This window comes from Polyodon spathula, chromosome 11 (genome assembly GCF_017654505.1).
Source record: "Polyodon spathula isolate WHYD16114869_AA chromosome 11, ASM1765450v1, whole genome shotgun sequence".
Classification (NCBI taxonomy): Eukaryota; Metazoa; Chordata; class Actinopteri; order Acipenseriformes; family Polyodontidae; genus Polyodon; species Polyodon spathula.
The window spans coordinates 33,798,107-33,823,855 of NC_054544.1; the positions used below are offsets into that span (position 1 = coordinate 33,798,107).

General features: G+C 36.2%; 3 protein-coding genes across 16 annotated transcripts in view; 2 read left to right on the top strand and 1 right to left on the bottom strand.

Moving 5' to 3' along the window:
- LOC121322859 (mediator of RNA polymerase II transcription subunit 12-like protein) overlaps positions 1–25,749 on the bottom strand; it is a 119,512-nt gene that overhangs the window by 27,767 nt on the left and 65,996 nt on the right. For 13 of the 14 annotated variants that reach the window (XM_041263297.1, XM_041263293.1, XM_041263296.1 and 10 more), the window contains 6 exons: positions 8,819–8,963; positions 6,356–6,474; positions 5,548–5,691; positions 4,710–4,873; positions 4,132–4,263; positions 248–475 (listed from right to left, as the gene is read on the bottom strand). In XM_041263297.1, coding sequence (XP_041119231.1) covers positions 248–475; positions 4,132–4,263; positions 4,710–4,873; positions 5,548–5,691; positions 6,356–6,474; positions 8,819–8,963 — 932 coding nt within the window. The remainder of the gene's footprint in view (positions 1–247; positions 476–4,131; positions 4,264–4,709; positions 4,874–5,547; positions 5,692–6,355; positions 6,475–8,818; positions 8,964–25,749) is intronic. The other variant, XM_041263287.1, reaches the window with a different exon arrangement.
- LOC121322607 (P2Y purinoceptor 12-like) lies at positions 13,360–14,587 on the top strand. The gene has a single exon (XM_041262770.1). The coding sequence runs from the start codon at positions 13,360–13,362 to the stop codon at positions 14,446–14,448; it is 1,089 nt and encodes a 362-aa protein (XP_041118704.1). The 3' UTR covers positions 14,449–14,587.
- On the top strand, positions 23,858–25,478 carry LOC121322864 (P2Y purinoceptor 13-like). Its single transcript, XM_041263303.1, has 2 exons — positions 23,858–23,935; positions 24,379–25,478. The coding sequence occupies exon 2, from the start codon at positions 24,392–24,394 to the stop codon at positions 25,400–25,402; it is 1,011 nt and encodes a 336-aa protein (XP_041119237.1). The 5' UTR covers positions 23,858–23,935; positions 24,379–24,391; the 3' UTR covers positions 25,403–25,478.

Here is a 25,749-nt window from a genome sequence, read left to right on the forward strand (position 1 = left end):
AAACAGTTACTTAATACATAGCTTATAGCGGAGTTTGATCTTTTGTTTCTAGCCAATGTATTCTACTTACAGCAACATACAATACATACACACCAAGAATATAACTGATACATACAGTATAAATAACCAACATTCGCATTGTGTACAATACCATCTTGTCAATCATATCACATGCAAGGTTTCCTCAGACCTGGGCGAGCAATTCTGAAGACATGGCTATACAGTGTATGAGGATTACTGTTCTTACCTTTCAGTGTCCTGATGCCCCATACACACATTCATCAGCACATTGCAAACAAAGCTGTAGCGGTTAACTGCATTGTCACTCAGGATCTTCCCCAGCATGGAGTAGTTGATGTTGTTGGTGGAAGGGTTCTCAATGAAGTCCAGCATGAAGTCTGGATCCCACAGTAAGTTTGAACTGGATGGATGAACGCTATTGTAGATGTTCTGCTTGACCTTTGAGCAGGCACTACTGAATGGAAGAAGACAAAAGAAACGTTTTGAGATGTAGAAAGCAACAGCTACTGGAGAGGAACTATATCATTAAATCAGGGTATATATCTCCAGCTGTACCTTCTGTGCTATCTGTACTATATAATAGAATGCACTTATAAAAGTTTTACACTGTAAAACGTCTCCCTGACCAGAAATTGGACGTCTCTAATCCACAGGGTTAAAACACATTGTAATATGCAGTATGGGTAAAAATACTCCCTGAACAAGATTATTATGATCATACAGAACCTGCACTGCCCTAATCCTGCAGCTCCCCCACCAGATAAGGAGCAATATCTCAAGACTTTAATGCCATTGCCTTTAATAGTGGCTCTAAATTACTTAGAGTTTTTAAAGATGCCGTTATAAGCTAAAAAACAAAGTAGTGCTGGATCCCCCTTTGCAATGTACAGTACTGTGAACAAAGCTCGATGGGGCAACTTTGCACTAAAGAATCACTGGATAGGAAGCATTTTGTATTTATATCTGGAAATCAAAAAGACAGAATATCAGGTCAAAGGTCAAAATGAAAGGAACATCTGAGGAGTTTCCAGAGCTTTAAAAATAAGAAAGCACATCTCAAAAGGTTTCTGAGACATGTCCTGTTGAAGAAGAGAAGTAGACAGATTTAAAGAAAAATCTCCTTAAAGGGATCTGCTATAAAAGTACCGCAGTGATAGACAAAAACCAAGAGGAATTCACATCAAGTACTGATGAACAAAAAGCGTTGGAAACATCTCTGTTGATGTTCTGTTTCATACTGACAGCAAGCCCTCTCTTAAAGGGATTGAACAAAACAGAATCTGCTTTCTTTCCATTAAGAGCTGAAATCATCACGAAAGCTGTGAGCAAGTAAGAGGATATTCCATTTACTTTGCCAATAGTAAAGTCTGGCTAGTAAACAATTTTTTAAATTGTGACAATGATATTAACTGCCACTGCTCAACTAAAAACATATTTGTTAGCACTAAATTAAATTATATATATATAATAACAACTTTGTCAAACGAACCCTAAGAAAACGTTACATTAATACGGACCGCCCTTTCATATAATTATTGACTTTCAGCCCTGCAACATCAATAAAACAAAGCAGTCTTGTACCTATTTCCGGCACACTGTTTAGAGTTAAATTCCTGTAATAAGCGTGTTACACAGGTTCTGCATCAGACTGACATTAAAGAAAAGGATAGATGCTGCTCCTGCTTTGTTTATTGTTTATAAAGAGATCAACTTCTTAAATGAGTTCAGAGCTTTGTCTTATCACTGCCCTATGCGCAGGAATTTGGCATGTCCTTAATTTCAAATTCTTTTCAAAGCATTCTGAGTTCTAATTCAACAACCTTATGAAAACCTGTTATTTCAGTAACAATGCAATCCTTTGTACCAGTTCTGTTTTAAGGAAATTTCTGCAACTGTTCAGACATGACCTAAGTCCAAAAGTTCAGCACTAAAGCATTAGACACCTTAATGAAGTCAGTTGTGGAAGACAAACATTACGCATCCATCGTCTAAACGTTTAAATGCAATATCATTTGAAGAAAGATCGCATCCCCAGGAATTCTTTCCTTTTATTTGTACTCAGTTTTATGAGTACCTACATGTTTGAGTGCAGAACCTACCTCAGAATGAGTCTTGAAGAGAGAAGCTGTTCACTACACAAGGTGGTTTTGCAGCATGCCAAAAATAATATTTTCTTTTTTTGTGCACATAATAATCTACCTTCTCTAGGGGACAGCAGATAGGTTGTAGGTTTCCTTTGCAATGTTTAAATAAACAAAGGCTTTCTTTTCCAGATGGTGGGCCTTAATGTTTTCATTCAGTTGTGCAACAATGTGGCTCTGACAGACACATTATTTTGGGCTCCTTCTGACAATAAGCTTATTAGCACTTCCTCAATGAATACTTCCTTTCATACCAGAAAGTGTCCTTTATAATAGTTTACCACTGTTTGCTTTACCATATATATGTCAGATTAACCATGCTTAAATGTGATTTACTAAGATTTCCCTATGCTTTTACAATGCTTTAGTACACTTTGTATGGTACATGTACGGTACACTTTGCCACATGCATTCCATGGTATACTACAGTAAACTTTGGTGTTGCAGTCTTCTGCAGTGTTGCTCTAGAGTGCTTTACAGTAACTCACCATTAGACTTTCTTCCCTAATTCTGACTGTTCTCAGCTGCATGCAACTTAATAAGAACATTTCTGAAACAATGCTTCACAATCAATTGAGTTGGGTGTATGATCAAGGTGACACAGTGAATACACTTTCCCTACATGTCTGGAACCTTGGGTTTGAATCCATTTTAGGTCACAAATATCACAAATCACCCTTCAAAAATAAATTCAGCACAATGGGCATATTTGAAAGTAGCTCTGAACAAGAAATGCTACGTTTAAGCAAAAAGACTAAACTGCCCCCTCACCAGCCTTGATTCACACGTGCACCAACATTCACACTGATTTCTGCACAGCGGATATAAAGACAGGATTGTGAGCATGCATGTGTGGCATGACGGAGCTCGTCGGTGCAGATTCTGTACTATGAAAATGGGTTTCCTTAGGGTCACTCTGCTAACTGGAGCCCAGAGTTAGACATTCAAAAACAGCCATTCGTTAGATTGAGACTGAGATCCTCAGGCTAGAGGAACGGATGAGCTCTCCTAATAGGAAACAACTGCCACTGCTAGCACTGAGCAAGTAACCAGACATATCTCCATTGCAGTTTGAGAACTCGACAGTTACACAGCCAGCAGGCAAAACAAGTCTGCATATATTATTGATACCAGACAGGCCTTGTTTTATTATACAAATTAAATTAGACAGGGTCTTAATGTATATACTATTTTCTCTACCCATTAAATAAATTAGTCATGAGTCTCTAGCACAACACTGTGCAAACTAGCATATAAGCATTCATCTGTTTTACTGTATGTACAGTGTAGTATGTTAAAAGTGAATACTGCTGTACAGCATGCCTTTCTAGTCCCTGTTTATTTGCATATCAGTATAGAAGTTAGATATGTGGGCTACCAGGAATGCAATGAGAATTTTTGCATAATTTTACAAAAAATGTAAATCAGTATGTTATCAAGATTATCAACATATTGTTGACATGTAAAAGTTACAACAGAAAAGGGTACGAAACTGGGAACATCGTGGTCAGAACAAATATATATTGCTACCAGTATGTATTAACTTGATACAAGTTAATGACCAAACTTTTCTATATATCTGCTAAGTTCTAAATTGTAGCCAAATAGAGAAAAGTCGATCCTAACCCCTGTGCTCAGGAGTAAAACAATGAAGTCATCCAAGCAGATGAAAAAGCTGGAAAAGATAGTTCTCCAAGATAGCACACTATCAAGGGCTCATGTTTTTCCTGTGTATGTTGTAAGCTGCAAGGAATCCCATTTAACACTCAAACGTGTTGTAAAAGTTGTTTGTGTCTGTGTTACATTTCCACTTTTAGCAGTCCTGTCGTATCATATTTCACAGATGTGTGAAAATGTGCCCCTTGGCAAGGTTTTCCTTAATAACACTGGACAACCGTAACAATAACATGCACTTAATCAAAATGTAGCACCCCTTTTTATTCATAAGGTTAATAGAGGATGAACAAACCTGAAGAGATCCCCGAATTTGCTTCTTAGATGACTGCATGACAAATACAGGTCGTAGAGGTAGGCCAATATACACCTCTCCGGTGAAGAACATTCGGAAGGGTTGACCACATGCTTCACAACACCACATAATCTGCAAAGGTTTGCGAACACATCACCACAGAGTTAACCCAACATATCCTTTTAAAACCAAAAAACTACCAAGCTGCCTTGAACAAAGAAAATTCACCACAGTTCAGTTAGAATAATCCTGGATAATTATTGGTACATTTATTATATTTTTCTGTTTAAAAAAACGTTGATGAAATATTTGTTTTAAAGGCCTGATAATGTTCAAAGGATGGCAAACTACAATAAAAAACTGTTGATGAAATATTTGTTTTAAAGGCCTGATAATGTTCAAAGGATGGCAAACTACAAGGCACAGATGTTATTTACTTAACTGTGAATGACACATGATTTATTTAAATAGGAGTGAGAAGATTAGGGTTGTTTTCTTAACACACACTGTGCATTGTAGTCACCTAGTAGCATAACGCAATTATGCAATTTTACCATGTCGATTAAGTTATGCCTCACCCTTCAAAAACTTGTGCAGTCTGGTCTGGGTTAAGGATAAGGCAGGCTTGGTATTGTCGTAAAACAGCCACAATGCACAAGCAGAGCCCTGTTGTGTAACTCCCAGCTAAACAGGATGATTTCAGCCACAGTTCAGCTTCCACAACGCTCAGCTCATTTAAAAGCTAAAGGCAAGAAAAAACACTGATGAAAAACCAGCTGAGTTGAGTACTTTTCTATGCTTTGAAAGGGATACAAAAAACAGATTAATAATACATACTGGAACAGTTAGAGTACAGCCAGCATGTGTATTGCAGTTCCAGTTCGTTTCATATTATATAACTTCTGCAATAGGCCTTTTTAACCCTTAACATGCATTGGTTCTTTTTGGACATGTGTTTAACCATTCTGAAGTGGCTGAAAGTGTATGACTTGATAAAGCTGCACCACCACATCATGCATAGGGTACATTAAAAGACGCTCACAGCCATTTCCCTCGAAACATTTTGTTTTGTTATTGTATGCAAATAGATGGAAATTCAATCTAAGCTATTTGAATGTCCAATATCTGAATTCTCTGGTATTTCGTACAGAGCTGCATTAAAATTAAATCTTGCACTTTAATGTAAATGGCAGCTTGGGAAACTTCAGCAAAATATCCAAAAGCTTGACTTCCGCATTTGTCCCTTATCTACTAATGCGTGTTTGATCATCTCATATTGCCGGAAACAGCATGTTTATGAAAAGTCACAATCACCATGAGAAAGAGCTGTTGTTCAAATCAACCAGACACTAATGTAACCACATTATCCACGTATCTTCTATTGCTTTGTGAGCCAACATATACATTCCTTGTTACCTGAATAGCAAAGTCTATCAAACCACTGATGTTAAGAGCTGCCTCCATCATGTCAAAGATAATTTGTATATGGTGTGCCAGTGGCAAATGGTATGATGTCCCTGATGCAAAGCTGGTTATTTGCTCCAGCACATTGCTTGCAATCTGTTGAGATGGGAAAACAAAATACATCAAACTCTTAGCGATCTGACCCACATAAATGTTCATTTGTATTTGTTTTGCAATACAGCCATGGCCAAAAGGTTTTGCATCGCCTAGAATTTAGGATCAATTAAAAAAATTAACTGTATGAACATAATTTAGATCTTCTATTTAACATTGTGTAATCAAAGGAACTACAAAATTATATTTTAAAAAATCTACGAGAAGCCGTAATGGTAGTACAGTATTTCATATTTGATTTCGAAATGTTACATTTTTTGTCAGTTTTTCATTAAGTATATGAAAAACTACAAAGCGGTATGTAATTCAATATGTTAACATAACATTATTCAGCAGGTTTCATTTGACTTTATGAAGCAAAATTAGTTAATTCTATAGGGTGATGCAAAACTTTTGGCTATAGCGTACTTACCTGTGATTTACTGTGCTTATGTTAACTCTAGCTTGCTTTCACCATGTTTTTACATCAACTTATTGCAATACATTTTTATAAGGGGAACCTTCAAAGGAAAGACTGTCATATGGCAGAGTCAGTCAGTAACACTGTATTTAAACTGTATTGTAATTATTATTTTCTTGCTGCTTCTACTTTGTCTTTTGTGCAAGAGAATGTCTAAAAGCATTCAGCCCAAATGTACTCTCTTACCTGAGATGTCACCTGATGCTGGTCAAAATACGACAGCTGCCGCAATTTGGTAAAAACGGTTTCCAGCGTAGGGAGGGTTTCCTGTTTGTTCTTCTTGGTTTTATGTTCTTCATCACCATCTTAATACAGAATTAAATCAATTTAGTAATACTTCAAAACAAGGCAGTTCTAAAAACCAAGACTCCTTAGCGGGTCAATAAATGCTGCCCTCTGGTATTTGTGAAAATGTATGCAGGAAAGCAAAGAGTGTGTTGATCACTCCATCTTTACACTGTTCTAAATGAGCTCTGACTTTCTAGAAATGGAGTGTATTACTACAGTGTGTGAAAACAACCAGTACTGTAGCTAGGCTTCTTTGGGGTTTTGTCCGTTGGGGGGGTTGAGCTTTTAGAAGCCACAGTTAACAGAACACCTACTCACCCAGCTGAACCACAATGAAAAATACAATTTAACATTCTCCTAGTAAACTCTTTTTAAAATCATTTTAAAACCAAATTATATTAAGATATCAATGTAATTAAAAAAAAAAAAAAAAACGAAAACACAAACACTGCATCTTCGTGCTTATCAATACTAAATAAGACATGTTGAGGTTTCTTATTGGGTTGTAAAGGTGTTGTCAAGGGCAAGGTGGTCTCTATTAATTGATAAGCTTCTCCACTGTCTGCATAAAGGGGGACAGAGCTTCTTTACAGAAGAACGAGAGGGAGGCTGCCTCTTGCTCGTCACCATGGGAACCATGTAAGACGTGAATAACAGTGTTTGGATTTCGTTTGAGGTAAGCCACATGGGCACATTGGGGTCGAATAGGATTGTGGGAACTATGAGGGGTAAATTCATCATTGTGCTGCACCTAGGCAGGGCTGAAGGGCCAGTGAGCTTGAGAAAACATTCCAAAGAGAGATAAGGGACTTGTTTAGTCTGTTGCCCAGTGCTGAAAGAACTTGTGTGTTTGCACTGCCCCCTGTGCCTGTCTCTCTTAAGCAAAAGTTACAGAAGTAAAAAAACAACCCTTAAAATGGCTTTTTATCTGTTTCTCTTTCAGTGTTTAATGAATGTTTAATAACCGGCTTCCCTAGTTACTATAATTTTAGAATGAGAGTTTATGGCTGAGAGTTTCTGATTTTTGAAGAAGAGTGGTATTCCTTTAACATATAGTTGTAGTGTGATTCCCTGCAGTGCTTGTGTTTTCCACTATTACTGTATAGTACAAGCATCCCAGTGTGAAAGCTTTATGAATGGCTGAAATGAAAGTTGGTATAAAGTTGTTTCTGTTTTAAAATGTACCTTTGTTCAGATTTGAAGGGCAGGGTGGTGAGAGAAACAATTATATTGCAGAATGTGTGAAATAAATGGACCCTGTTTCTATTGTGGTGCAACACTTGGCTGCTGATATAGTCTCAAGGACACATGGTAACTCACTAGCATACATACAATCTCCCCTGTTAATGATACAAGTAACACATTTCAGTGTTCAAAAAGTCGCATACTACCTACATCCACAGAATAGCATTTTATAACTAATGTTCATGCAAAAGTGATTTCCAATTGCATTCCTAACCAGTTGAAGGCCAGAACTATAGATGGAAACCCTCAAAACAGTGCGCTAATGAATTCCCATGTCTAGCCTCATCTCGGTTGTTTAAAAGGTTCTCAAGATGCACCTACTATAAAAGCGTAACTGTAACATACTTTGCGTGTTTCCAAAGTATCTCTGTGACAGCAGAGATAATACATTTTGCAACATGGTTAATGAGCAAAGGGTGACGCAGAATATTAAATTCTCAAAAAGGGTTATAACGTTTACTGCCAACTCGTTAAGTCAGCGATTGGGTGAATGGGTTCGTCCAAAAGTTAATTCCTGAATGCACTTCTTGCCGGCAGATTACTTTCTATATTGAGCCTTGACAATAACCAAACAAGTTGGCTGTAAATCAATTAATTAATGTAAAACAAAGTATAGTCTGCATCTCAGCAATTAGAAGCTAACAAAGGATTCCATCACTGATTGCAGTCAACACAAAAACAGATGTCCATAAGCCTCTGGGATACCCATGACCTTTTACACATATATTTTCTATAAAACACTAATCTCTTCTTTGCAATTTCTGGCATTGATAAGTAGCTTCCTGCTTGCCAGCAGATAATGAAAATCAGAATCAGAAAATAATCTGTACTGTATAGCAGCACCCTTCTCATGTGAGCAGGAATTAATTTAAGAAAATAATAAATAGGGTTAATTCCATTTACCTGTGAACTATCAGAATGTATTATTGATATATCATAGGTTTAGACAACTTAGACAACTTTTTTATATTAATGACTTTACAACCAATACAATAGTGAGCAATATGGTTGCCTATTAAAAGCTGGGACAAAGACACACCAGAATTGATTACTTCAAGGACAAGGAAATTGAACCCCTCCCCCTCCCACCCCTTCCCCCTTCCCACATTTATTCACCAGTCTCTGAAGTGCTTTTCCGGTTCAGGATTTTTAAGATGTCTTTGGTTATCTTCTTCAGCTGGTGCCTGGCCTCCTCGCGCCGCTTCCCCACCCCATAGAGAAGAACCATTCTCTGGTTGCACTCATGACTCGAAGACTCATCCTGCAAGAAGAACGATATACATTGAGTATTACAACAACCCTCACAGAAAACTAGCACCGGGAAAGCATTACAATACCAATGTGTTATCCAGAACGGCCAGCACACTTCAGCACTGTACTCATGTACTGCAGTGGATTGTCAGTGCAGCTACCCTGGTGCTGCCATTAACACCCAAAACGCAACCACTGCACTGCCATTGCAGTCACACTGCATTATCAATTAATGACAGTAAATGTAACTTTTAGTATTGCAATGCAAAATAACATTTAGTATTGCAATGCAAATTCATAGTGCACTATGTTTAATTAATGGTAGTGAAATGTACGTGTAGCCAACGTTTGAATATTGATATTTATAATGCCACATTTGTATAAAAACAGAGTCCTAGGCTTATAGAAAACCTTGTCTGGATGATACAATGCTCAGTGCACACAGAGTTTGTTTATGACCGGATATTATAGAGTAAATGATTGTGTTGGGCAAAGACAAGAGCAGCAGTGAGTATTTTTGGTTTATCTAAGTGAGCATGCTGGGATTTTCACACTTTGCTTACCATTTATACAGCTCTGCTCAATCAGCTGATATACCAATACCGACTATATATATATATATATATATATATATATATATATATATATATATATATATATATATATATATATATATATATATATATATATAGTATACTGTAGGCAGAACATTTATGTTTCATGAGCCATTGTTATGTGGCTTCAAAATGAAAACTGTTCTGCTGACAATATTTTGAAGCAAGTACACAAATTCAGACGGTAACAACATAATTTTAATGGAACTATAACTGCTACTTGCCTCCAATGGGTTTGTACTATTAAAATACACCTTTGAACTTCAGAGTCTGCAGTCTTTGCATAAAAGACACGGCATAAACCAATTCTATAGACCAACAGTGTGGAAATAAATAAAGGATGAAAAGTAATGAATAAATAATGACCATTGTCTAAATAATAATGTACACTGCATTTATTATAAGTGAGTCCGACCAGAGACAGGCACCACTGAGCTTCAGTTACTCCACAGGCTTGGTGACTTTCAGGTAATTAATAAATTTATGAATAAGCAAAACAAAAATTATTAAAAAGCTATTCTGTTCTTTTTTTACTTATGTATTACTAAATTCAAAAGTGATTATTTACTGTTTTATTGAAAACATGAAAGAAAAAAACATTCTTTATCTTCATATAAATATATTTAGAACCCAGCAGGCAAAATATCTGTTTATGACTTAAAATGTGCATTGTGTGTCGCATGCGTTCATTTTGTGTCATCTATGTTTGACAACACAAGCATCAAAGTGATCTAGATTTTTAACTAAGTTGAAATCTCCCCGTTATACACAGAATGGAACACACCTATTACTTCACTGAGGTGGCTAATCCTTGTTTTTCAGCTGTCGTCCTTTCTGTTGGTCAAATGGTTACCATGAACACAGGACTGTTTGCACGCCTCGCTTCAATGTATCCTGCTTCAAGTCACATCAGGTAATCACATCTTTTACTTTAAATGTTTAGTAAAAATAAATAATGACCCTATGCATGCATAAAAATAATAAACAGTTAAGAACGATAAAGCGCTTTGGTTACAGAAATACATTACTGTGTCTGTTAATCAATCGATTGTGATACCTCTAGTTAAACAGTACTGGTAGCAGTTTGTATGGTACTGTACATACGCAAGGAAGCACTTGAATGTAAAGATAGCACAGAGTCTGTGTGATAAAGGTGTCTTTACAATATTACTGAACTATAATATAAAAACAAATACCTAGAGTTTTATAATTACATGTATAACAGGCTAATAAGATCACTTAAAAACGGTCTACATGCTTGTAAACGACATGTCATTTCCATCACTGCCTAATGCAACTCAAATGTTGTATTAGCATTATCCCCTTGAACAGCTGCTGTATTACCAGCCATTTCTGCTTTAGACTGACCTCCAGATTGGAGTTTGATGGCTGTTTATTCTATAATTCTTAATTCTTCTTCGTCAAATGATTCAGAAAAGACATATCCGAATTAGGTTTTCCATTGATACATATATCTATGGCTAATGATTAAACATTCAGGAACATTGTGCAAATCCACCAACAAATTAACAAACAAAACCAGGAAAAATGTACCATTCTGTTAAAAAGTACTTAACGGAATTCCAGTGAGGTACAACGCAGTCAGCAACAATCTCAGTGCCTGAGTTCATGATGAATTAAGGTTAGACTCGAAGTTTAATATGAATATCAAGAACTCGGGCTTGCTTCACTTTAAATTGTGTTTGTATTGAGTGGTATTCTGTATGAATGCAGTACAACTGAACCTTATGTTTCCTGCTACCCACTCAATAAAAACAGTTGAGTGCACCACAATGTGATTATCTTGCTCAGTATTAAATAAATACATTCATAACAATGTGTTGAAAAGAATTATAAAGCAATACCATATTCAGTATGTGATTTGACAGGACACATACTATATTTGCTTAGTAAGATCAGGTGGCAGGACAGGCAAACATATAAATATGTTTCTATATTATCTTGATGTTTTACAAGTTTGGTGGAGGGCATTACAACACACAAGGCTGTTTTTCGGTAGAACTATTGTATTGTATCTTTAATCAAGAAACTAAAAGACAGAAGAAATGTCAATGTCTCCGGACCTAAGCTTTCGAAAATCAGGATGTGCTGTTTTAGTGTCACATAAGAGATTTCTCTTGATTTCTTAATTCCAGTCTGCAATTTGCTAGAACGGTCTTGTGAGTTTGGACCCTGTGTGCCCACAAGTCACTGAAGAGAGTATCTGGAATCCATTCCTTAACAGTGATATTGGTCTTGAATTGCAGCAAAACTTCCACTTCAGAGTAAGACATTAAAGGTAATTATGTTAGATTTTGTGAAGTATTTCACTGCTTTTGACAGTAACAGTTTACTGCTCAGTTGGTATTTCATTCTGTATAGAGCATGCTTTTGTATTTGTTACACTGTGGTTTTGGAAAAAAAAATGCTTGAAGTGGTGGAAATATGTGTAAGTTCAATTAACAGAAATGTGCCAACTCTCCAGTTGATCTGTTTACTATGCAGTGTACAGTATTTTAACTAAAGCAAATGTATAGATTACAAAAGGATGACTAGGTAAAGAACAGGTAAAGCTATCACTGGAGAAATAAATAATATAATACAGCCAGCACTCACATATCCGACCCTATAAAGTTTTGACTTCAGTGACGGTTAAACGAACGTGACAGATATCTGATTATTTCATTTTGGCCTGTTCCAATCCTTGTCCGTTTTTCAGGGAACATAAAAAAAAAATAAAATAAAAATACAATAATAAAAAATACATAGCTGAAATGACTTCCATTTAGATGTACTGTATTGGTTTTGTTGGTACAGTACTATATTTTCAACAGAATAAGTATTTTAATTCAGAGCGATATGATTCTGAAAATATTGACTAAAGAGACGAAACGTATCATGGCAATACAATTTAGCAAAACCAAAAGATTTAGAAAAAAAAAAAATCAACAAGTTTCCAGAATTAAAACAGTATCCAAAGTCAGTATTCAAAATCACAGAATATATTGCTCGATAAGGCCTTAATGTCACAGTTCACTTGAAAATGAAGATGCACAGTATACACATCGCCATACCTGAACTGTTTTAATTAACTGTTACATTACCCTAGCTTGTCTCATTCGCTTTGTTTTGGCTGCATTTTCATCAGGTGAAACTGGAGGAAGCGCCGTGTAACTGCACAATATAAGACAGACTGATTTAAAACGCGGGCTGTGATGGATATTCAGATAAATTGTAACACTGAAGAGATGGGCTTTGTAACAGAAAACTGGTGAAGGAGTCAGAAATCGCGTGTGACGGGTAAGTGCATTAACTTTTTACATATAATGAGGATTGGTTTTACTCTTAATACAAGGGCGGTCAAATGCGATTGACGTGTATCTGGGTAACGGTTAACCGAGTGCTGACTGTAATAGATAAAATTAATTTAGCAGTTATATGAATTCGTGCTTACCCTTACTTGTTTTTAAATACTTGAAACTGCTGTTATCAACAGCTTTTATCTGACTGGCTTTCTTGCACATTTGTTTTTTTCTAAAATGAGACAAAAAAAAGCAATAGAAGTTACAAAACTGGAAACAAGAAAGTCTGAATTAAAAGGTTTGTAGGGGTTCCTAAGTTATCAAGTTAACAGATGTGTCTTTCTGTTTTCAGAAAGCAGGGTGTAAATTAAACTGCAACTACTCACAACAGCCCATAAGAAAGTGCTTTAGCAATTATGGCATCCCCATAAAGGATGTTTTTACTTTTCAATTTCTGATTGATTTCAATGATGAACACTGATCGGTGGCAATGACTGATTTCAACCTCTTTGATGTTCCACAGCGGGCTGAGCTAATGGATCTCACAGAAAGCCCAGACAGCTTATCCAACTATACAAACCTTACTGAAGTGGACAGCAGGTGTATAAGAGACAATGCTGTACACAGGGTGGCATTCCCTGTGCTCTACACAATTCTCTTCATTGTGGGGATTTCACTAAACAGCCTGGCTGCCTGGGTGTTCTTTCAAATCCCCAGCAAGTCCAATTTCATCATTTATCTGAAGAACATTGTGGTAGCCGACCTTCTCATGACCCTGACGTTTCCCTTTAAGATCCTTCGTGATTCCAAGCTATGTCCTGAATACCTTAAAATAATCGTCTGCCAGGTGACCTCTGTGGTCTTTTACTTCACCATGTACATTAGCATCATACTCTTCGGGTTAATAAGCATCGACCGCTATCAGAAAATAGTGAGTCCGTTTAAAAATGCCAAAACATTGAGCTTACAGTGTGTAAAAGTTCTGTCAGCAGCCATCTGGGCCTTTATGTTTTTCCTTTCCCTACCAAATATGTTTCTGATAAAACAGGAGCACGTTTCTGAACATTTCAAATGTGCTTCCTTGAAAACAGAGTTTGGGTTAAAGTGGCACGAAGTCGTCAACTATACTTGTCAGATTATTTTCTGGGCTAATCTAGCTGTAGTTACTTTTTGCTACGTTTTAATCACTAAAGAACTGTATAACTCATATACCAGAACCAAAAGCACTAACAGAAAGGGTAGGAAAACTGTCAAAATGAATGTATTTCTAGTTTTAGCAGTCTTTAGTATTTGCTTTTTGCCATACCATTTTTCACGCGTCCCCTACACCATGAGCCAGACAAGAGACATGTTTCGGTGCTCACTCAAGATCATCCTGTTTCAAGTGAAGGAAAGCACGCTGTGGCTTTCCTCTCTCAACTCATGCCTTGATCCCCTGATCTACTTTTTTCTCTGCGATTCATTCAGAAAGTCACTTTTTAAAACACTGAATCTAACTTTCTTCAGATGCTTTTCAACCAGAAAGAAAGTACAGGAACGCCCCACTGAAGGTACTCCTCTTAAAGCTACTTCTATCTAGGAGAACGCGACCAGTCGATACACCCAATTCTGTGTACAGAACTGACAATTCAATGCTCTGGCTTCAATACCAGGAATGTGACTGTTTGTTGTTTTAATAGTATTTATTTTAAATACATTTTTAAAAAGGCACAAAATGAAAATAAAAGAATGGCAAACATATTTTACTTATAATACTGCCATTCGGTATTTTAACAAGAAATCAAAGTAATAACTATGACATAGTGTAAAGTAAACTGTAGCTGTTACATGTTCAGGTGTAATTTTGAGAGATGGAACAGACTGAGCAGTCCTGGAAAATCTGATCTGGTGAATCCAGCACACCCCCCTACCCTGGAACGTGTTCTTCTTGTTCAGTCCAGTCAGCTGGATGAGCCGCTCCAAATATTCAAACATGCCTCAGTCCCACAGGTACTGCAAAGGCTGGCAAAATACAATAAACACAGCCTTGAATTATGATAGTCTGTGCTATGTAAGGGAAATCTTTATATTTGACCCATAATAGTATAGTTTATTGCATACAACACCTTAAATAGTAGCCTATGTATAGTTTATGTTTAGCTACTTCTGAATAACACTGGCTACTTGGATTGATTATGACCATGAATCCCAAACATAACTTAAACTGTAGTATAAAACACTTCACATCCCAAAATCACAGTCAGCCATGATGTTAGAACAGAAATATGATTTCGCCAAAAAGGCTAAAACCTGTTCCTGTTCCACAGCGAGCAAGAGGAACACGTCGCATTCTGTTCTTCTCATGAAATTCCACCTTTAGTATAACTTGTATTTGATACTGATAACTGTTTAACTTTTGCATACACTTTTATCTCAGATTTCCCCAAATCACTGATTAATAAGGGGGGCCAGCATGTCTTTCACTTCTGGAGTCAAAATTTCACAAGTGAAAATACTTTGTTGGTATCAGATGAGTCTGTAGAAATTATAACAGCAATCCCTGAACAATCCGGCACAATTATCAGTCTCTGCTAGAGAGGGGTGCAGGACTGCATGGTAGGCTGCTCATGGATCGTGCCTGACTTAATGTTTTATGCAATCCAGATAGATTTATCACAAGAGCGCATACATAGCATACATACATACATTCTTTAAGTTCAACTACTCTAATTGCTGCAGTGTTGTATTATTTCCACTAAATAGATCAGTAGTTTGGTAAATGCATATTAATCTGACAGCAACTTAGAGCAATGTTTCTCAGCCACTATTGCTATCATAACCCTACTTTTTGCAATCACTGACTGCCTTAATGTGAATAAATACTGTAATTAATAAAAACAGCGGGCTGTGTGGAAGTCTGTAGGATGCATTAACTGCCTGCCTTTGATAAAAAAAAATTTAAAAAAATTTAAAAAACACCTGTAGATATTACACATGTATTAAGTTTGAATAAAATTTCATTTGAATAAAACGGGGGAGAGAATTGCTCTAGAGGCATGTACGGGGATATCATTATGGGTAAACTCAATGAAAAGTGATGTCAGTTCCTTTTATGGGATGAATGGTTAATGATCTGGAATCCATTGCTGAAGTGCTTTCAGCTCAGACTGTTTCCAAAGGCTCTAGTGGGGTGTGACAAAGATGGCTGTAGTGGGGACATCAGACCAGAAGAAACACACAGTACTGCGAGATGAAATGATGAATGAAATGCACTGCTGCGCGGTTTATTATTATAAAATAAAACAGGACACGGCACTTACCGTGCAATTACCCGTGTTTGCATATTATTACATTTTAACTGCACGTGAAGTGCTGTTCAATCCTCGTGCCTAAATATAAATATACATTTTAAAAACTTGTGTTACACAGACCCGTTTATATATCATGTACCAATGACTATACACCAACATTGACACGCTATATACATAACATACAACACAAATAGCCCAGGGGGGGGAGGTACTTTGCCACATGGGGTAATATTATGGATCTGTTAATGTGTGCAGTACAGATTTAATTGACATAATAAATATCGTTCCGGATGATTGTGCTGCCAACTGAATAGAAGAGCTCATAAAAGATGTCCATTTGTTACCTCCTACCACAGCAAAGTCGAAGAAGGACAGTGTCTATTTATATCCCATAATGATGCTATTTTAAAATAACTGTGGGCCAAATAGATATGAAACTGGTGCTTTGGCAGCTGCAGCTTTCAGTACCTTCATGGGCACTAACCCAACTGGATCTGATGTGTTTTCTGATCGATACAGTATAATGAAGAGGAAATTGTGGATAACAACTTGCACAACTAGTAGGATTAATAAAGATGTGAATAGGAATTACAATTCCTCATCAATAACCAAGTGGAGCAAAAAAAAAAGAGTTTTGATAGTTATCGCTACCAGAGAATAGTGTCACAGCTGGAGCACTCTGAATTCAGCAATCTGAAAGAGGTTTTAAATACCATACCTCATTCATGTATATCCTAATGGAAATTCTGATAATTCATGTTATATTTTACAATGCTATTAGAGAAGCAAAGATATATAGAAGATTATTATTGGGCTTTTAAAGAGGCTTTAAACTGTATGCTTCAGTTTGAAAAGAGCATTAGCAATTTGAGAAAAAGTAAGCAGCTTCACAATATTATTTGTGTTACTGCCCAGCTTACATTTTAGGATGTTTGCAATTGTTCTTGGCTAATTTGTATTGCTATTAATCAAATGCAGCTTTTTTTTAGTATGTTATATTTTTTGTTTAAAGATGTTGCTGTTGTAGTTGCCTGCCATAGACATACTGTATGTAAGTGAGGCTAAATCAGTGTCTTTATACAAGAGCCAGCATCCACTTTTAAACTATACTATATTATACTATAAAGGACCAGGTTTCTTTTTGCTGGCAATACATATCTGTGCATCTATAAAGACATGATGGCTGATCTAGTCTGGGATACAGATCTGGGTCCAGCAATAACAACAGCAGCCTCAGGTCAAAGCACCCTAATACAGAAGATATTGGAGTTCATTTGTGCTGGATTGCACTGGATCCGGTACCTTTTTTACATTGCTGCACTCTTAACAACAGTGTCGTCGCTCCTGTTCATCAGATTAGTCAGCCCGCCACTGGTATTGCTCAGGCCTGAAGAATATGTTACAACCTGGCTAGGCAAAGATCAGCATACAGATACCAACACTAACAGTAAGGCACGAAACAAAAATGCTTTATTCATTCTAAGGCCCTGTTCCTTTATGTCTAAGTAAGTATAATAAGAATCAATGAAAATGATTGCAGACATCATGTAACAGGACAGTATATACAAGCTTTGAAATTACTTCAAAAGCCACTTCATTTTAAGATTACTGTAAATAATTTTTGCTAAGTGCTACATATCATTACAAATGCATGTATTTTTTTTTTTTTTTTTTTTTTAAAGTAGTAAATGTTACAACACATTTTAAGTATTTAGAAGTAAATAATCATAATTTTCTAGCAAAATAAAATGTTGCATTTGGTCGATTTCTTTTCACTGTGCAGCTAGATTGTTTATAGGTGAAGAAAAAGGAGAGATTGACAGAACAACATGTCAGGTGAACATGCCTTTGATTAACCAAAATATCTTTTTAAACTGCACCAAAAAAAAAGAAGAATCCTATGAAAACCGCTGGTGGCGTGTAGTGATGGTAGCTTCCAAAATAATTCTGTACATTTTCCCTGTCGTGCACACTGACTTCCTTCAAAGGTCGATACATGTCTCAAATGTGCATGTCTCACCAACCAGCTGCTTGTCCTCTTGACTGACATGCTTTGCAGCCAGTAAGTTGCTCAGAAGACACTGTTGGGGTGAAATGACCTAGGAAGTAAAATGTCACAGAGCTAGTTAAGACCCTTAGGCCTGGCCAGGGGTGGAAAATTTCCGAAGTAAACACAGGTGTACAGCATACTGTAAATTTCTCTCCCAGGTGACCCTGACACCTGAAGAAACAATGTTCCCAGACTCAAGAACCAGTTCATTTACTGTGCATGTAATCAGTATTGTCATTATTTTTAATACTGCATTAAAATAAAATGACCGTAGTAAATATTCCAGTATAGCCTCATGGAAAGTAAATGCATCCGGATGTAGTCTATATTTTACTAATACCCAATTTTCATATTCTCACAATACACTGTTTCTCATTGCACAATACAAATGATCACAATGGTGACTATTACATAAATGGCATCAATAAATTAAAAGGTACTACCTTACCACGCATATGAGTATTACCCTGCTTGGGCTGATAAGTCTTGATCGGTATCGCAAAGTCGTGAAGCCCTCTGAAAAACTTGAAGCGGAACCCAACTTTCCATTAAGTCTTGACTGCACTTATTTGGACTGTAACATTTTGTATGACAGCATTGCCAAATATGATTCTGACAGGATGCCGAACATCACATTAGTTAACAATTGCATCTCACTGAAAGGACCCCTCGGATTTAAATGGCATAATGCTGTGAAATTATTTTTTGGACTATTTTTGTTTCGATGGTCATCTTTTATACATTCATCAGCAAGAAAGTGTTAAAATCGTACAAGAATTCCAAAAGCAAAAATACAAATACTAAAAGAAAAACTCAAGCCACAGTGTTTATCATAGTAGCGGTATTCTTTATCTGCTTTGCGCCGTATCATACTGTCAGGACACCCTACACCCAGGCGTACCGTACTGGAGGAGAGGGCAACTGCCCAACCTGCTGAAGATTGCAAAAGAAAGTACTCAGTGGTTATCTGCAACCAGCACATCCTTATACACACTCATTTACACATTACTGTACAAACCATTTAGAAAAAAAGTGGCTCTGATCTATAAGGCTTAAAAAGAGTCTACCTGTTGACATATTGACAGATCCTGGATCAGCTGGAAACGTGGAGGAAACATCTCAATAACATGGGGTATTCCAGTTCTAGATGATCAAGGGAATGATGAATAGAACAATATTTTGACCCTGCTTAATACCAACAACAATCACTTTTATATCGCTTCTGTTACAGTCATACGTATCTTAAGGCCTTTTATATAGCGATCAAGAAACAGATAAACTAAAAATAATAATAATAACAATAATAATAATAATAATAATACACGTAAAACTGTATATGTTTCCATAGCAATCTGATGCGGTTCCCAGACTCAAGAACCAGTTCATTTACTGTGCATGTAATCAGTATTGTCATTATTTTTAATACTGCATTAAAATAAAATGACCGTAGTAAATATTCCAGTATAGCCTCATGGAAAGTAAATGCATCCGGATGTAGTCTATATTTTACTAATACCCAATTTTCATATTCTCACAATACACTGTTTCTCATTGCACAATACAAATGATCACAATGGTGACTATTACATAAATGGCATCAATAAATTAAAAGGTACTACCTTACCACGCATATGAGTATTACCCTGCTTGGGCTGATAAGTCTTGATCGGTATCGCAAAGTCGTGAAGCCCTCTGAAAAACTTGAAGCGGAACCCAACTTTCCATTAAGTCTTGACTGCACTTATTTGGACTGTAACGTTTTGTATGACAGCATTGCCAAATATGATTCTGACAGGATGCCGAACATCACATTAGTTAACAATTGCATCTCACTGAAAGGACCCCTCGGATTTAAATGGCATAATGCTGTGAAATTATTTTTTGGACTATTTTTGTTTCGATGGTCATCTTTTATACATTCATCAGCAAGAAAGTGTTAAAATCGTACAAGAATTCCAAAAGCAAAAATACAAATACTAAAAGAAAAACTCAAGCCACAGTGTTTATCATAGTAGCGGTATTCTTTATCTGCTTTGCGCCGTATCATACTGTCAGGACACCCTACACCCAGGCGTACCGTACTGGAGGAGAGGGCAACTGCCCAACCTGCTGAAGATTGCAAAAGAAAGTACTCAGTGGTTATCTGCAACCAGCACATCCTTATACACACTCATTTACACATTACTGTACAAACCATTTAGAAAAAAAGTGGCTCTGATCTATAAGGCTTAAAAAGAGTCTACCTGTTGACATATTGACAGATCCTGGATCAGCTGGAAACGTGGAGGAAACATCTCAATAACATGGGGTATTCCAGTTCTAGATGATCAAGGGAATGATGAATAGAACAATATTTTGACCCTGCTTAATACCAACAACAATCACTTTTATATCGCTTCTGTTACAGTCATACGTATCTTAAGGCCTTTTATATAGCGATCAAGAAACAGATAAACTAAAAATAATAATAATAACAATAATAATAATAATAATACTACTAATAATAATAAGAATACACTGTAAAAAAAAAAAAAAAAAAAAAAAAAAAAACTGATGCGGTCTTTATATATATATATATATATATATATATATATATATATATATATATATATATATATATATACACACACACACATATACAGCTCTGGAAAATTTTCAGAACAGAAGGAAGCATTGTCAGAGCAGAAGGAAGCAAGTTTTCTTCCAGGACAACCTTGTACTTGGCTTGATTCATGCCAAAGCTGCCAGATTCCAGCCTTGCTGAAGCACCCCCAGATCATCACCGATCCTCCACCACATTTCAGTGGGTGCGAGACACTGTGGCTTGTAGGCCTCTCCAGGTCTCCATCTAACCATTAGACGACCAGGTGTTGGGCAAAGCTGAAAATTTGACTCATCTGGGGGTGCTTCAGCAAGGCTGGAATCGGGCAGATTTGTCTTTGTGAAGGGCGCATGAATCAAACCAAGTACAAGGTTGTCCTGGAAGAAAACTTGCTTCCTTCTGCTCTGACAATGTTCCCCAACTCTGAGGATTGGTTTTTCCAGCAGGACAATGCTCCATGCCACACAGAGAGGTCAATCAAGGTGTGAATGGAGGACCACCAGATCAAGACCCTGTCATGGCCAGCCCAATCTCCAGACCTGAACCCCACTGAAAACCTCTGGAATGTGATCAAGAGGAAGATGGTTGGTCACAAGCCATCAAACAAAGCCGAGCTGCTTGAATTTTTGTGCCAGGAGTGGCATAAAGTCACCCAACATCAATGTGAAAGACTGGTGGAGAGCATGCCAAGACGCATGAAAGCTGTGCTTGAAAATCAGGGTTATTCCACCAAATATTGATTTCTGAACTCTTCTTAAGTTAAAACACTAGTATTGTGTTGTTTAAAAATGAATATGAACTTATTTTCTTTGCATTATTCGAGGTCTGACAACACTGCATCTTTTTTGTTATTTTGACCAGTTGTCATTTTCTGCAAATAAATGCTCTAAATGACAATATTTTTACTTGGAACTTGGGAGAAATGTTGTCAGTAGTTTATAGAATAAAACAAAAATGTTCATTTTATCCAAACACTTACCTATAAATAGTAAAACCAGAGAAACTGATAATTTTGCAGTGGTCTCTTAATTTTTTCCAGAGCTGTATATATATATATATATATATATATATATATATATATATATATATATATATATATATATATATATATATATATATTTATTTCATTTAGAGATTTTGCTTATTACTAACGTGTGCAATTGAACAATTATATATGAAGTGCTATAAAAAAAAGTTGCAATTTTTCAACCGTTCATAAATAAATATGATAAAGTATAATGTCAAATAACTATAGTATACCTTTTATTAATTTAAATATCAGTTTTTTGTTTGTGTGTGTTTTAAAAATTTTTTGAAATTATTTAATACTGTATGCAGGGTTAACAATGAAACAATGAATGGTCTCTCCAAGTGTATATATCCTGTTTGTGTAATCGAGATTATACCAATTTTATTGCAGAAATGTCTAAATTGTGAAAAATCTTTTTCTTATTCAAGATGCAGCTGCAGGTGTCATATTATTTATTATTATTTAATTATTTAGCAGACGCTTTTCCCCAAAGTGACGTATTTTAAAAAGTTTCTTATAAGAAAGAAAAATTGTTTTAGTTAGCGTTATTGACTCAGCAGTTCCAAAATCAGCTTATATCTTACAGCACCCTACCCAATATAGATTTTATAATATACATTTAAGTAAGAATATTGTAGCTTTATATAGTAGGTAGTTTCATCTCAGGTGGTGGTATCACATAAATATCAGGGATAAAATAAAAATAATTATTATTTCTTATTATTTCTCATAACTGAGATAAGATTCATATTGCATACCAGTTTCATCCATTCCAAGGTTTACTATGAGCTGGCTTAGCTACAGTGTACAGGCAACAAGCTCAGGTGTGTCTTACTAAGCTCATAGTAAACCCAGGAATGGATCAAACTGCTATACAATGGGAGTCTTTTTAACATCCATACAACTGTCCAATATAACACCATTTACAACTATTTTATAGATTCATTTTAAACTAAAACCTCCAACTGTTTAACCTCCACCTGAACGCAGGCATGCTCAGAAATACCCACTGATCACTGCTCAGGAAATGGCAACCTCTTTAACTCTCAACCACAGCAGAACTCTGACGGTCTTTAAAATTGCAAAGTGGGCAGAGGAGGACAGCTCATTAGCAACAAGAGCATGGGAAGTGCAATGGGCAGATGGGTCCTTTTATTGTAAAGGGTTTGTTGTGATTAAGAAGCCTATTTGCTTTGATGTTACAGAGATAAGGCTATGGACCTGTTCCGAGCCCTTTGGATTTGTGTCTGCAGTTTTGCATTTTGAACCTGACACCTCCACACCAGCCCTCTTTTATAGGCCTGACTGACCTTCTGTGTGTTCAATGGCCATGCAAATAAGGCACTGATTCACAAACTCTGTAGTCGAAGAAGCATGTTTTCCATTAAAATGTTGATCAATTTTTAAGGAAAAAAAACTAATGTGAGACTAAACAAAAATAGAAATAAGGAAATGCACTATTGCTTGAGTTTATGTGTACAAGCCTTAAACGTGTATGCATTCATTTACCAATATGGTTGAATTCCATTCAGTTTCCCATGATATTCAACCCTCGATGATATATTGCATTTTAAAATAAACACGTCAGAAACTATTACATTAGAAGGCTGTTACTCTTCATAATAAGATTGACCAATAAAATCAAAGGTGCTGGGACTAAAATAGATTTGAATAGAAGTCCAGCTCCAGACTACTAGCACCATCTGCTGGTTGGGAATGTAAACTTTGTGTGTTAATTTGCACATACGGTAAAAATCTATTTACTTGGCTTACTGAAGGCTTTTGAAATTGCTGATACATATGTTTAAAGTACCAGAGGATTAACTAGTGTACTTACAGTGCTGAAGAACCATGCATTGGTGCAGGAGTATGGGATTGGGGTTTGTGTATTCTGCATGCAATAAAACACACAGCTTGTGGTAACTTACTGCAAGAAGTCAAAAGGAAACGTTTCATCACTTAAAATCAGCACTGTCAGAAAGAGAAGTATAATTGCTTTGACAAGAAACGCTTGGTTTCATTTCAATAAAGGGCATATTGGAGTGTATGTTAGCGCTTCTAATTGATTTAGACTTCTGAATTTGAATAATATTGGTGAGTGACTTTGAATTCTGCTATTTATACATTGATATCAAGAGTGAGATTGTGCTTATAGAATAAAGTGTACATATTAACTTATGAGATGCTGAATAGGGGACGTATCACTTAATAATAATATTATCACATAAGGGTTACCAATGAGACCTGACCTGCCAATGTTTACTGATTTTTAAGAATCATCTGTAACACCTTTTTTTAATGTCTTTGTCTTTGATACAAATATGTTATATACATATGTATATATATATATAATATATATATATATATATATATATATATATATATATATATATATATATATATATATATAATATATATTAGATAATCCCATTAAAATTTTTTTTCATTTATGAATCTCTCACATGGAATGTTGTAGTTAAAAACATAACAGCAAAACAAAATCACCTCTGAAATCAGATTTTAATTCTCTCTTTTAGGCATGTTTTAAAAATGAACTCAAGCCACCTCAACACTTCCAGTGAGCTGCCACCCACCTCAGGTAAATGCGTCCGAGACACCAGCATCACTCAGGTGGTTTTTCCATGTTTGTATACACTCCTCTTTGCTGTGGGGCTCACCCTCAACTGTCTGGCAGCATGGATCTTTTTCCGCATTCCCAATTCAACCACATTCGTTATCTACCAAAAAAATGTGGTAGTCGCCGATCTTTTAATGACTGTGACAATATTAATTAAAACGATCAGTGATTCAGGACTTGGATCTTGGCAACTGAAGGTTTTTGTATGTCGATACTCTTCTGTTGTTTTTTATATGACTATGTACATCAGTATCATCTTGCTTGGGCTGATAAGTCTTGATAGGTACCTCAAAATCGCGAAACCTTTTGGAAGAGCCTTCATCCACAACACAGCCTTTGGAAAAATCCTGACGGTGCTGATATGGACGTTAATGTTTTTTATAACAGCCCTGCCAAATATGATTCTGACAAACAAGACCCCCTCTACATCGGTAAAGAAATGCAGTTCGCTGAAGGGCCCCCTGGGATTAAAGTGGCACGAAGCTGTAAACTATATCTGCCAAATTATTTTCTGGACTGTTCTTGCCCTGATGGTTGTCTGTTACACCTTAATAAGCAATAAAGTGTACCAATCTTACAAAAACTCCAGAAGCAATGATAAAACAGCCACACATAAAACAAAGGCCAGGGTGTTTATCGTTGTGGCTGTGTTTTGTATCTGCTTTGCTCCGTTTCATTTTACGAGAATACCATACACCCTGAGCCAGACAGGAACGCTGTCCGACTGCAGGACACAGAACATACTTTACGCTGCAAAAGAAAGTACTCTGTGGTTGTCAGCAACCAACACTTGCTTAGACCCACTCATATATATTTTCCTGTGCAGAGTGTTTCGGAAAAAGTTGTTTGATACTTTGAGACTTAAATCCAAAACTGTTCAGACAAATCAAACCTTGACAAACGCAGAGGAAACACCAATGTAGCATGATGCGCTCCAGTAACACCAGAAGGACTGCAAACGCACTATAACTGGTTTACACTGCTAAGTATTACTTTATCCTGACCTTGTTATTTACAGTTACTGCTTTCTGCTGTTTGCTTTATATTTGTACTTTTTTTTAAAAAGTAAAAAAAGTTTAATTGATTCTTATAAATCACTGTTCTTATATGAATGAGCAGTACTGATAAGATAACTAAATCAACTGAAATACTTTTAAACATAATAAAAAGTGGTTTACAATATACAAAAGATAACAAATACAAATAAATAAAAAAATATATTCTTAATGAATACAGCTATACTTGCAGTTGTTGCAAAAATGCAAAAATC